The sequence below is a fragment of the Eschrichtius robustus genome, chromosome 5 (assembly GCF_028021215.1).
Source record: "Eschrichtius robustus isolate mEscRob2 chromosome 5, mEscRob2.pri, whole genome shotgun sequence".
Classification (NCBI taxonomy): Eukaryota; Metazoa; Chordata; class Mammalia; order Artiodactyla; family Eschrichtiidae; genus Eschrichtius; species Eschrichtius robustus.
In genome coordinates, this window is record NC_090828.1 from 19,496,134 (window position 1) to 19,510,069 (window position 13,936).

Genomic DNA, 13,936 nt, shown 5'->3' on the forward strand with positions numbered 1-13,936 from the left:
TTAGAGTAAATCTGGCCTTTTTCCACACGTGTTATTGACTTGCAAGGGCTTTACTCGTATAGATCACAATGTTAATAAGCTGTTGTTGTGACAAGAAATGTTTTGACCTGATTAAGGATATTATGCCTTCTTAGGACGCTCATGAATTTTTAAGTCAGTGCTTAGACCAGCTGAAAGAGGATATGGAAAAATTAAATAAAACTTGGAAGACTGAACCTGTTCCTGGAGAAGAAAATTCACCAGATATTTCAGCTACTAGAGTATACACTTGCCCTGTTATTACTAATTTGGAGTTTGAAGTTCAGCACTCCATCATCTGTAAAGCGTAAGTAGTCTCTAAGAGAACTCTTTTCCCTTTTAATTCTTTACAGCAAGTGACTGAAACTCTTCTAGGTTTTAATTCTTATCTTCATTCCTGTGTCATGGGGAAACATGAATATAAATATCTTTGTTCAGTGTCTTTATCATCTATAAGAATGCTTGGTGGGGTGAGAACTAAAGTGAACTTAGTTTGTCAAATGCTTTAGTGCTGACTAAATGGTTAATTTTGCTCTGCCTTTTGAGTGTGTGTGGTTTTTTTCCTTTTAATCACTGTGTGGAAAATCAAGCTCTTTGAGAATACTTGTTCATCGTTTTTTTATTATTATTTATTTATTTATTTATTTATTTATTTTTGGTTGAGTTGGATCTTTGTTGTTGCTCACGGGCTTTCTCTAATTGTGGCAAGCAGGGACTGCTCTTCATCGTGGTGCTCAGGTTTCTCACTACGGTGGCTTCTCTTGTTGCGGAGCACAGGCTCTAGGCGTGCGGACTTCAGTAGTTGTGGCTTGCAGGCTTTAGAGCGCAGGCTCAGTAGTTGCGGCGCACCGGCTTAGTTGCTCCGCAGCGTGTGGGATCTTCCTGGATCAGGGCTCAAACCCATGTCCCCTGCATTGGCAGGCAGATTCTTAACTACTGCGCCACCAGGGAAGCCCTCGTCTTTTCTTTTTCCCTGAAAAGACTCCCTCCTATTAGTTGCTTATTTTGTTGAACCAAATTGTTTTTATAAAAAATGGGTTTTGGGGTTTTTTTTTACAAGATACATTAAAATGTGAATTATTTTTAATTTTTGCAATGCTTTTTAACCATGTTTACATTAACTATGGAGACTTACCTTCTACATTTAATTAATTTCCATCCTCATTATCAGGACTCTCTACCAGGTACTTCACATTAAAAGGTTCTATTTTGATTAATCTTCCAGTTATCAGTAGTACATGAATACATTTTTTTTCAGAGAGTGGAATTCTTCAGAGTCCACATATAAATGAGAATTAATTTCTGTGGCTTTCACACATGACTTAATACAGGATTATTAAGTCAGACACAGCCTTCCCCCTCAACATACTACATATACTGTCCCATCATATCCTGTTACTCTGACACTTAGGAGAAGTCTGATTTTGTTGATAATCTTTTTCTTCCTGAAAATCTGTGATATTCTTAATTTTTGAAATTCAGAGTTTCACTAATTTACATCTAGGTATTGACACTTTTTCATTAATTTTGCGTTTAACATGATGGGGCTTTTTCATCTGAAGATTTGGGATTTTTTTCAGCTCAGAAAAACTATTCTCTAGACACTGCTTCTCTTCCATTTGTTCTGGGATTTTCTTTAGGAATACTCAACAGCCATATGTTGGCTCTTCATTCTCTGTCTTTCATATTTATTTATTTTTCTTTTTTCTTTAATTTTTATTTATTTTTTGGCTGCATCGGGTCTTCATTGCTGTGCGCAGGCTTTCTCTAGTTGCAGCAAGCGTGGGCTACTCTTCCTTGCAGTGCGCGGGCTTCTCATTGCGGTGGCTTCTCTTGTTGCAGAGCATGGGCTCTAGGTGCACCGGCTTCACTAAGTAGTTGTGGCACATGGGCTCAGTAGTTGTGGCTCGTGGGCTCTAGAGCACAGGCTCAGTAGTTGTGGCACACGGGCTTAGTTGCCCCTGGCATGTGGGATCCTCCTGGACCAGGGATCGAACCCATGTCCCCTGTATTGGCAGGCAGATTCTTAACCACTGCACCACCAGGGAAGTCCCCTTTATTTATTTTTCTTAGGCTGCTCAAAATGATAGTGTTCACTGAGGTCTCTTCTAGCTATGACACTAGTATTTTTTACTAGAATTTTGAACATTTACATGGACACTACAAAGACAGTAGTTTTGCATCATTAGTCTGTGACATTTTTTATCTTCATGATTTCTTCAGTCTTTTTTTTTCCCCCTAGTGGATAAATTATTTTTTAAAGAAAAGGTCTGGGTCTTATAAATACAGTTCATAATCTTGCAAAAGCTAGAGAGCCCATAGTATGATAGCCATCTTTCCCTTTCTTCTAATGCACTTTCCAAACAAAATTTGTTCAAGTCAGAGAGAGAAACAGTTTGTCACTGTTAATATTTCATTTAACTGTGGGGTGTCAACCAAGTTTCTTTTGATAGGAAAATTTCTGTTGCCTGTGGTAGAAATGGCCACAGGCATCACAGGAAGAAAGCTATGTCAAAGTAATGCCTGCTTCACTGGGCCAACAGCATCAGTCAACCATTCCAGTTATGCAGCACCCAGATATTGGGTGTGCAGTTGAGGTGTGTGTACCAGTGCATGAAGTGATATGGCTCACAGTGTGTAGGCATGAGGCTGAATGCCAGGCATCCAGACTGAACAGTGGCCCAAGAGTTGGCAAGTCCTGGAGGTAACAAGGTTCTCTGGGGCTGCAGCAGCAGTACAACTACCTCCTCGAAGGCCTTGCCTTAGTTGCTTTATTAGTCATTTTCTTTAAGACAACTCTTTAAAGATAAAATAGTTTCTGGCTGAAGGAAGATTCTATACACCTTATCCCAGAATTGTAATTTTCCATGTTTAGCCTCTGTCCCATCTGGCTGTGTAAGTTAGTTTGACCTGTTTGCCAAATGTACTTAATTTTTGTAAACTGTTATAGTTTAGGTTGACTGGTTTTCAATGATTATAAGCCATTTCAATATATTAGTAATATATTCTTGAATATGAGGAATTTGTATGAATTCTACATTTAAAGAACTTAAAACATCTAAAACTCAGTACTTAATAATCCCCCATAAAACCTCCTTCTGCAGTCTTCCCTATCTCAATAATGACAGTTCAGTACTTAGAGTTTATCAGTACAACAGTGTGGTGTATTTCTTAACTTTTCTTTTCTTTCTCTTGCACCCCTACATCCCATATGTCAGCAAACTCTTTGAGCTTTTCCTTCAAAATACAGCCAGAATCTGACCTCTTTTTACTACCTCCACTGACACCACTGTGGTCCAAACCACCATCATCTCTGCCTGGATTGTTGCAATACCTTCTGACTGATCACTGTGTTTCTGCCCTTGTCTCTCTGTAGTCTATTTTAAACACATTAGCCAAAGTGATCCATTTAAAATGGACATTAGTTCATGTCGGCCCTCTGCTCATAACCCTTAAAATAAAAGCTGAAATTCTTGCTATGATCTACAAAACTCCATATGATTTGCCTTTCAGCAACCCCTCCCAGTTAACTCTCTTACTTCATCTCTTATCACTCTTTCCCCTTGCTCATTCTGTTCGAGCCAAACTAGCTTTCTTGCTTTATTTGTTTGTTTATTTGTTGTTTATTTATTTATTTATGGCTGCATTGAGTCTTCGTGGCTGCACATGGGCTTTCTTTAGTTGCGGTGAGTGGGGGCTACTCTTCATCGTGGTGCGTGGGCTCCTCATTGCGGTGGCTTTTGTTGTTCGGAGCACGGGCTCTAGGCATGCGGGCTTCAGCAGTTGTGGCTCGTGAGCTCTAGAGCACAGCCTCAGTAGTTGTGGCACATGGGCTTAGTTGCTCCGTGGCATGTGGGATCTTCCCAGACCAGGGGTCGAACCCATGTCCCCTGCATTGGCAGAGAGATTCTTTTCTTTTTTTTTTTCTTTTTTAAATTAACTTTTATTAGAGTATAGTTGATATACAGTGTTTTGTTAGTTTCTGCCATACAGCAAAGTGTATCAGTTATACATATACATACATCCACTCTTTTTGAATTCTATTCCCATATAGGTCATTACAGAGTATTGAGTAGAGTTCCCTGTGCTATATAGTAGGTTCTTACTAGTTGTCTGTTTTATATAGTAGTGTGTATATGTAAATCCCAATCTCCCAACTTATCCCCCCCAACTTTTCCCCCTTGATTACCGTAAGTTTGTTTTCTACATATGTGACTCTATTTCTGTTTTGTAAATAGGTTCATTTGTACCATATTTTTCAGATTCCACATATAAGCAATATCATATGATATTTGTCTTTTTCTGTCTGACTTATTTCACTCAGTATGACAATCTCGAGGTCCATCCATGTTGCTGCAAATGGCATTATTTCATTCTTTTTTATGGCTGAGTAATATTCCATTGTGTATATGTGCCACGGCTTCTTTTTTTTTTTTTTTTTAAAGATTGATTGATTGATTGATTGATTGCTATGTTGGGTCTTCGTTTCTGTGCTAGGGCTTTCTCTAGTTGCGGCAAGCGGGGGCCACTCTTCATCGCGGTGCGCGGGCCTCTCACTATCGTGGCCTCTCTTGTTGCGGAGCACAGGCTCCAGACGCGCAGGCTCAGTAGTTGTGGCTCACGGGCCCAGTCGCTCCGTGGCATGTGGGATCCTCCCAGACCAGGGCACGAACCCATGTCCCCTGCATTAGCAGGCAGACTCCCAACCACTGCGCCACCAGGGAAGCCCGCCACGTCTTCTTTATCCGTTCTTCTGTCGATGGACATTTAGGTTCCTTCCATGTCCTGGCTATTGTAAATAGTGCTGGCAGACAGATTCTTAATGACTGCGCCACCAGGGAAGTCCCTCTTGCTTTTTAAAAAAAATGCCAGGATCCTGGTACCTCAGGGCCTTTTCACTTACTGTTTCTCTTTCCCCATGTGATAATCACATAGCTAGTGCCCTCCCGTCTCCATATCTTTATGTAAAAATCACTTGCTCAGTGAGGCATTTTCTTGCTACCATATCTAAAATTCCAGCCATCTACTCTCATCTTTTGCTTCCCTCTTCTGTACTTTCTTTTTCTTCTTTAACACTTACCTAACATACTGTATATTTTACTTATGTATGTATTTTTATTGTATCTCTTCTCCAGTATAATGAAAGCTTCATGAGGGGACATATTTTTGTCTTGGTTTGTTCTCTGCTACTACCCCAGTGCCGAGAACAGTTTCAGCATATAGGAGACATATTCAGTGATGCATAACAAATTGCCCCAAACTTAGCAGCTTAAAACAACATCCACTTAACTCAGTTCTGTAGGTCAGAAGTCTAGGCAGGGTATGGCTGAGGTCTTTGCTCAGGTATCAGAAAGCTGAAATCAAGGTGTTGGCTGGCTGTGTTCTCATCTGGAGTCCCCTTCTAAGCTCATTAAGGTTGTGAGCAGAATTTAGTTCCTTTCAGTTGTAGTACTGAGGTCCCCATTTTTTTGTTAGCTATTGACTGGGGCAACTCATTTCCTAAAGGCTGCCTATTGTTTCTTGCCATGTGGCCTCTATAGGAAGTTCACAACAGTGCTATTTGCTTTCTTCAGGCCAGCAGTACATCTCTCTGACTTCTAATCTGTGACTTCCTCTGTTTGAGACCTCTAGACCCAGATTTAAAGAGTTCATGTGATAAGGCCTCAACCATTCAGGTAATCAATCTCCTTTTTGATGAACTCTACAGTTAAGATTAGTAACATTAATTATATCTGCAAAATCCCTTTTGCCATGTAAAGTAACATCATCATGGGAGTGATAGCTCATCATAATCACAGTCCTCCCACACTCAAAGGGGATAGAATTATACAAGGAAGGGCAAGGGTCATCTTAGAATTCTGCCTAGGAGAGAGGCACTCAATAAATGTTTATTTAATGAAGAACAGATGTATTCTTACAGTCCCTAGTCTTCTACTGTTGCAATATAGAACTGGGACAGGAAAATGAATATTACTAAAAATGCTCATAATGCAGACAAAATGAAAAACAGTCAATTAAAACTAAGTAAAAGAAATCAGTTGGCTTCCAGGTAAATTGAATATGATGTTTTGATCTCTGAGCCCATTTTTTGAAATTCTATAAAATGTATCCAATGACCAAACAATTCTGCTAGGAACAGAACTGCCTACACATGTTTACTGAGAACACATAGTGTTTTCAATTTGACACATTGTTCATTTAGTCAAAAACTGGAAATAGTCCAGATGTCCATCAATATGGATAAATTGAGGCATGCTCATACAGCTTAATACTAGACAACAGTGAAAAATGGGCTTTAGCCATTGCAACAAGCATGGTTGAATCTTATAATCATGTTGAACAAAAGAAGCTAGTTAAAAGAAAACATTCTGTATGGTTCCATTTATGTAAGGTTCAGGAAAGGTAAAAACTATTTTAAAAAAATTTTTTTATTGAAATATAGTTATTTACAGTATCATGTAAGTTTTAGGTGTATAGCAAAGTGATTCAGTTATATGTATATATTCTTTTACAGATTCTTTTCCCTTACAGATTATTACATAATATTGGGTATAGTTCCCTGTGCTATATAGTAGGTCCTTGTTGGTTATCTATTTTATACATATAGTGTGTATATGTTAATCCCAACCTCCTAATTTATCCCTCCCCCCACACCCCTTTCCCCTTTGGTAACCATAAGTTTGTTTTTTGTGTCTGTGAGTCTTTCTGTTTTGGAAATAAATTCATTTGCATCTTTTTTGTTCTTCTAGATGCCACATGTAAGTGATATCATATGATATTTGTTTTTGTCTGGCTTACTTCACTTGGTATGATTAAACCTAGGTCCATCCACATTGCTGCAAATGGCGTTATTTCTTTTTTTTATGGCTAAGTAGTATTACATTGTATAGATACCCAACATCTTTATTTATTCATCTGCCAGTGGACACTTAGGTTGCTTCCATGTCTTGGGTATTGTAAATAGTGCTGCAGTGAACATTGGGGTACTTGCATCTTTTCGAATTATGGTTTTCTCTGGATATATGGCCAGGAGTGGGATCACAAAATCACATGGTAGCCCTATTTTTAGTTTTTTAAGTAACCTGCATACTGTTCTCCATACTGGCTGCAGAAGTTTACATTCCCACAAATAGTGTAGGAGGGTTCCTGTTTCTCCACACCCCCTGCAGCATTTATTATTCGTAGACTTTTTGATGATGGCCATTCTGACCAGTGTGAGGTGATACCTCATTGTAGTTTTGATTTGCATTTCTCTGATAATTAGCGATGTTGAGCATCTTTTCATGTGCCTTTTGGCCATCTTTGTGTCTTCTTTGGAGAAATGTCTGTTTAGGTCTTCTGCCCATGATTTGGTTGGTTGTTTGTTTTTTTGATATTGAGCTGTTTGTATATTTTTTTACTGAAGTATAGTTATTTTACAGTGTTGTGTTAATTTCTGCTATACAGCAAAGTGATTCAGTTATACATATATACATTCTTTTATTATATTCTTTTTCATAATGGTTTATCATAGGATATTGACTATAGTCCCCTGTGCTGTATACAGTGGGACCTTGTTTATCCATTCCATATATAGTAGCTTACATCTGCTAACCCCAACCTCTCACACTATCCTTCCCCCCAACCCCCTCCCCCTTGGCAACCACCAGTCTGTTATCTATGATCACCAGTCTGTTATCTATGTCCGTGCTTCTGTTTGTTTCATAGATAGGTTCATTTGTGTCATATTTTAGATTCCACATATAAGTGATATCATATGGTATTTGTCTTTCTCTTTCTGACTTACTTCACTTAGTATGATAATCTTTAGTTGCATCCATGTTGCTGCAAATAGTATTATTTTGTTCTTTTATTATGGCTGAGTATTCCATTTTTTAGAATGTGTTTGAGCCTGTATGACTATCATTCTAAAGCAAGTAGAGGGACTTCCCTGGTGGTCCAGTGGGTAAGACTCTGCACTCCCAGTGCAGGGGGCCCAAGTTCGATCCCTGGTCGGGGAACTAGATCCCACATGCATGCTGCAATTAAGAGTCCACATGCCGCAATGAAGATCCTGTGTGCTGCAACTAAGACTGGGCACAGCCAAAATAAATAAATTTTTTTAAAATAAATAAATTAAATAAATAAAGCAAGTAGGTATAGGAAGGGGTTAACATACTCAAAAAACAGGGTGACCACAAATCAAAAACACAATAGAGTCACAAAAATCAAAAAGAAGAAAACACAAGCATAAAATAAAAGGAAATTATCAAGCCACAAAAAGAAAAAGAAAGGAACAAAGAAGAAACAGAATCAACTGGAAAATAAGGCTTAAAATGGCAATATATACATATCTATCAATAATTACCTTAAATGTCAGTGGACTACATGCTCCAATCAAAAGACACAGAGAGGCAGATTGGATAAAAAACCAAAATTCAACTGTTGTTTTGGAAGTCAGGATAATAGTTATCTTTTGGAAGTAAGAAAGGGATAGTGATTGGGAAGAGGCATGTGAGGGGGCTTCTAGGGAGTTCATAGTGTTCTATTTTTTGAGTTGAGTGGTGATTACATGTGTGTGTTAACTGATAATTCATCAAGCTATACAACTTTGGTTCACTTTTCTATATATATATTATACTTCAGTGTTTTAAAGTTTGGGGGTTTTTTGGAAAGTATAAAAATTTTAAATTTAGCATTTTAAGAAAGTACTTAAACACTTTCAATTGAGGTTTTACCTGTATGGATTTAATAAGGGTTAAAGTAAGCATGAGAAAAGTTTTAAATGTTTATTTCTCATGCCTAGTCATGGTCTCTCAGTACCTGATAAGTTCATTGGGGGAACAGTGTTTCTGAAGTATATTTGTATTTATTTTGTATTACACAGTTAGGCTTCTAAATTCTTACATTTGTCTTCTTTTATTTTTACAGATGTGGCGAGATTATTCCCAAAAGAGAACAGTTTAATGACCTCTCCATTGACCTTCCTCGAAGGAAGAAGCCACTCCCTCCTCGTTCAGTTCAAGATTCCCTTGATCTTTTCTTTAGGGTAAATAATACCTTTTGGTATTTTCACATAACTAAATTTTATATATCATAGATAATTGTATTTGAAGTTGGTTTCTTTAAGGCAGAGTTTTGACAAAATAGTTGCAGGGGAAACAAATGAGAATACTATTTATAAATAGTAATACTAAACAAATGAAATACTATTTATAAATAGTATTTATTTTTAGGAGCTTGGTAAATATGGTTGTTAACTGATTGTAGAAGAAAATTAATTGCTCAAGTAGATTATACATCTAACTCAACAGCAAGTGTTTTAGACAACCTTAGAAGCATTTGTTTGTAAACAAATAATATGAAGTGACATATGCTAAAATTGGGTAATGTGAGTCAAAATTGGAGATACTATCTAAGTTAGTATACTAAGATCTGAGGAATGAAAAAAAATACTTTTTGCTTCTCCTTAGGTTATATGTATCATGTTAGAAACAGAAAGGACAAGTCATGTTTATTCAGAGCTATAGATAAATATTTGCATTTGTGTTATACTGTTACAGATATTCAGAAAGTTTCTGGGGCATAATTGGACATGTTGTGTAGCAGTCCTTATAACTGATGGCAGTTTGCCATCTGTATAATAGTGGTTCTTGTTTTGTTGTAGCAAAGGGGCAGGGTTGTCATCCTAAGATTTAAAAAAAAAAAAAGACCTCTGTTCTTGAAATGATGAATATTCAGCTCCACCCAAGGATAAATATTCTGCTTTTCTTTTTGTTTTAGTCATTCCTTACTATTCCTGTTATTATCGTAGAATTTGAAGCTTTTCCTGTGTATCTTTACCCCCATTTTTTAAGGATTTCTTGTTTCAGTTTTCTCTAGGTAATGATATCCACCCCAAACTTTGGTCCTTTTAGAGCAGTTGTTCTTAGTGGGCTGTCACCAGAAGATTGAGTTCCATTATAAGAAAGGGGTAGAGTTACACCTAACAGACCAGGAACTCCGCCTAACCTGAAGGTGATCTTATCTCTGCTATGGCCAAATGTTAAAATCTGGATATACTCTTGGCAGTGGTTCTTGTGTATCCATGGGGAAAAGGTTGAGAATCTGCTACTATAGTTTAGTTACTATCATAAATTGAGATGTTTCCTTGGTAAAAAAAAAGGAAATTAGGAATTCTGAAACAGGGCATGATATTATAACTATATTTTGAGGATTAGGTCTTAATTTAGTAAGGCTTATGATTCTAGACACAAAATTTAAACTGGTCGGAGTTGTCATTCCACTGAACTAGTATGACTAGAGAAATTAGCATTTAATGGGGCAGTGCTAATTCAACTTTATACTTCTTTATTTTTCCCTCTTGTCTTTTTACAGGCAGAAGAACTTGAGTATTCCTGTGAGAAGTGTGGTGGGAAATGTGCTCTTGTCAGGCACAAATTTAACAGGCTACCCAGGTAAAATTAATTGGCTCTTCAATTTTTCTTCTTTAAAGTACTTACAAATATTACTGAATAAGTGAGGCTTACCAGATGGATTGGTAAAGAAGGTCAGCAAAGCTGAGATATGAAGAGGGTAGAGAATGGAAAGCTACAATTCTCTTGTATAAGAAAGGAAGAGGATTTGGAAAGTTGAAGAAGAGAAGGAACCTGAGAGTCCCAAGAAGATGGCAACAAGAGAACGAGGCTGATGAGACTTTGGAATAATGATAGGGACTTACTAGTAAATTTTTAATTCAGTAATGTGTAACACTCAATTATAATTTGTTGTGCATGTACATTTTATAGAACTTTTTTATAAGTGGAGAAGACTTCATTTCTCTCTTACCTTTCTCTAGAGAAAGTGCTACTGAAATAAGAATAGTTCTTGTCAAAAGTCATCTTAAAAAAATTAATTTTCACCACCAAACATAAGAGCTGTTTAATACTTTATTTATTTATTTATTTTAATAAATTTATTTATTTTTGACTGTGTTGGGTCTTCGTTGCTGCATGCAGGCTTTCTCTAGTTGCAGTGAGCAGGCTTCTCGTTGCAGTGGCTTCTCTTGTGGCAGAGCACGGGCTCTAGGTGCGCAGGCTTCAGTAGTTGTGGCTCGTGGGCTCTAGAGCACAGGCTTATTAGTTGTGGCACATGGGCTTAGTTGCTCCGTGGCATGTGGGATCTTCCTGGACCAGGGCTCAAACCTGTGTCCCCTGCGTTGGCAGGCGGATTCTTAACCACTACACCAACAGGGAAGTCCTGTTTAACACTTTAAATTACCATTTGTCGTTATATAACACCCATTTTTTGGTAAACTATATAACATTGAAGTAAATAATTTAGGGATTTGATCCATTATCAATACCAATATTCTAAAATTAGTTTTCTTGTCTGATGTGTTTTGATTTTTTTTCTAGGAACATTATTTTACTGAAACCTCACAATTAATAATTAATATCTACCCAGTGCCTGTGTTTTATTTTTATTTTTATTCTTAGTACCTAGCACAATGCCTAGCACATGGCAAGTATTCAGTAAATGTTCTTTGACAGATCTTTAGTTCAGCCTAATGTAGTCTTTAAATCAAAAGCTGTCTAACATGGTTAGTTACAGTGATCTCTTCTTACCTGTAAGAGAGCTACCTCTATTATGTATAAACTAATAATGTTATCATCTCCTGTTTTTTAGGATCCTCATTCTTCATTTGAAACGATATAGCTTCAATGTTGCTCTCTCACTTAACAACAAGATTGGGCAGCAAGTCATCATTCCAAGATACCTGACCCTCTCATCTCATTGCACTGAAAATACAAAACCACCCTTCAACCTTGGTTGGAGTGCACAAATGGCAATGTAAGTCCTTGAGAATTTGTTTCCCTTTTGAAGTAGAAAGGCTTTTAGTATCTGATCAAAAGAATGACTGAACTAGATAACATGACTCCAGGTAAAATCAGACCAAGAAGGAGATTTTTATTTTGCTTTATTTTGGGACTTTGTGCTAAGTTACTACCTGATTTAAGTAATTGAATAAAATGCTTAAACAAAAACTTTGAACATATATTAATTGCCTTTCATAATAAATTACCTTTTCAGGGAGTGCTCCTTACTCTTTTAGATCACTAGAAGATAGTTTGATACATTTGGGGAATATAAACCAAATTTGCATGATCATAAGAGTCACTTGAACGCTAAAAATACTGATTCCTGTGTTTGTTCCTTAGAAGTTCTGTTTCAGCAAATCTGATATAGGCCTGGGGAATCAATATTTTTAACAAATGCCTTTGCTGACTCTGGAGTATGCAAACTTGAGAAACAGTACATTAAATATTATGCTGGGACCCCCAAAACAGATTGTGTCTTCATAAATGTATTATTACCAGTTTGAGCAAAGAACTTCAATGGCTCCTCGAAATTTTTCCTTGAGAAAAGAAGTAACTTTTACATTCTATTTTGCGTCATCATGAATGCCAGGAAAACCTTAAGACTTCTCTAAATGTTGCTCTTTCTTCTGCATACTTGCGTTACTTTGGAGCCATATATTGTAGTTCTTTTTTATACTTGAACACTAGTTTGGTATAATCATAAAGTTCTAGAGCTTTAGAGGTGAAAGGGATTTTAGAGATGTTTGTCTAACTTCTTAATTTTACAGAGGAGATCCAAGGAAATTAAGTGATTTTCTTAAACTCATACAGTTAGTAACTGGAAGAGCCAGGTCTCTTCACTGAAGTGGAATAATAGACATTGCAGAAAGTGAATGAACATTTGCTAACATAAATTAATGAAGTTTTGTAAAAATTATTCCCCTTGGATTAATAATTGAAATATATTCTACATCATGTACGTTTACACTAAAGGCCTCAATAAGTCAATAACAACATGTTCCCAGAGAATCAGTGTTTCTGGATTTTTCTCTTACGGCCTTTCATTAGAATAGATGTTTTTGCTTGATGGAAACTGCCCTCTACTGGTAGAGCTAGTATTCTTTCTGGCAGTATTATCAAACCATTAGCCAAGGCTCTTTATGATCACAGGCCTGAAACCAGGCTCTCTGACTCTGTGATATGATAGCTTTAAGATTTTGGACAAATTCCTTGACCTGTCTGTAGGGAAAATAACAGGGTAGTTGTGAACATTAAATGAGGTAATACACAAGAGTTCTTACTACAGTGCCTGACATCTAGTAAGTCCTCAATAAATGAGAGCTATTGTTATTTTATTGCTTAAAAGAACTGAGACAAAGAGAATTTCCCAAGTTCTCTTTATATTATATTTGACTTCTTCATTTCCAGTGTTGTTTATTTAGATCATTAGATAAGGAAGAGCCTAGAGAAAGTATTTTGTTTTCTCTTTTGGCCTCTATTGTTAGTTAAAAGTATTATAATTGTTTGCTTTTCAAGAGGATATATAAGGGACTATAATACAGAACAATTCATTTAATAAGTTAAATATATTTTTAGTAATAGTAATTGTATACATATATATTTTCTAATTTTCTGATAGTTCTAGACCATTGAAAGCCTCTCAAATGGTGAATTCCTGCATCACCAGCCCTTCTACACCTTCAAAGTGAGTTATATTTCTTGTGTACCCAAAATTTGTATTTTTAAGGATTTGGCTTACCCTGATTTCCAAGATTATCCCCTCCCCTTTTCTTATTGTTTCTCTTTTTGCATGATAATTGCTCTGCATTACTGTACTTTGGAATTCTCCTGAATATGCTTTAAACTGTAATTTAGGGAGTATCAAGTTTTTAACACTGAATCAAGTTCAGATGGTCCTCTCAAAATTTTGTTTTAAAACTTCTTAAATCATCTGTTGTATGTAATATTTTCATCCTACAACTCTAGAAATTGACTAATGATGAGGGATTTTAAGGATTGAAGGGTTAAAATAAGCTCTACTCGTATAAAAAGCACCATTCTTCAAATATACACATGGAGATCCCAAAATATCTTTTCAC

General features: G+C 36.7%; 1 protein-coding gene across 7 annotated transcripts in view; it reads left to right on the plus strand.

Annotated features, from left to right (window-relative positions):
- Positions 1-13,936, plus strand: part of USP37 (ubiquitin specific peptidase 37) — a 92,665-nt gene that overhangs the window by 51,436 nt on the left and 27,293 nt on the right. For 5 of the 7 annotated variants that reach the window (XM_068544457.1, XM_068544462.1, XM_068544460.1 and 2 more), the window contains 5 exons: positions 135-325; positions 8,929-9,046; positions 10,375-10,454; positions 11,665-11,829; positions 13,477-13,542. In XM_068544457.1, the coding sequence (XP_068400558.1) occupies positions 135-325; positions 8,929-9,046; positions 10,375-10,454; positions 11,665-11,829; positions 13,477-13,542 (620 nt within the window). The remainder of the gene's footprint in view (positions 1-134; positions 326-8,928; positions 9,047-10,374; positions 10,455-11,664; positions 11,830-13,476; positions 13,543-13,936) is intronic. The other 2 variants (XM_068544463.1, XM_068544464.1) reach the window with 1 other exon arrangement.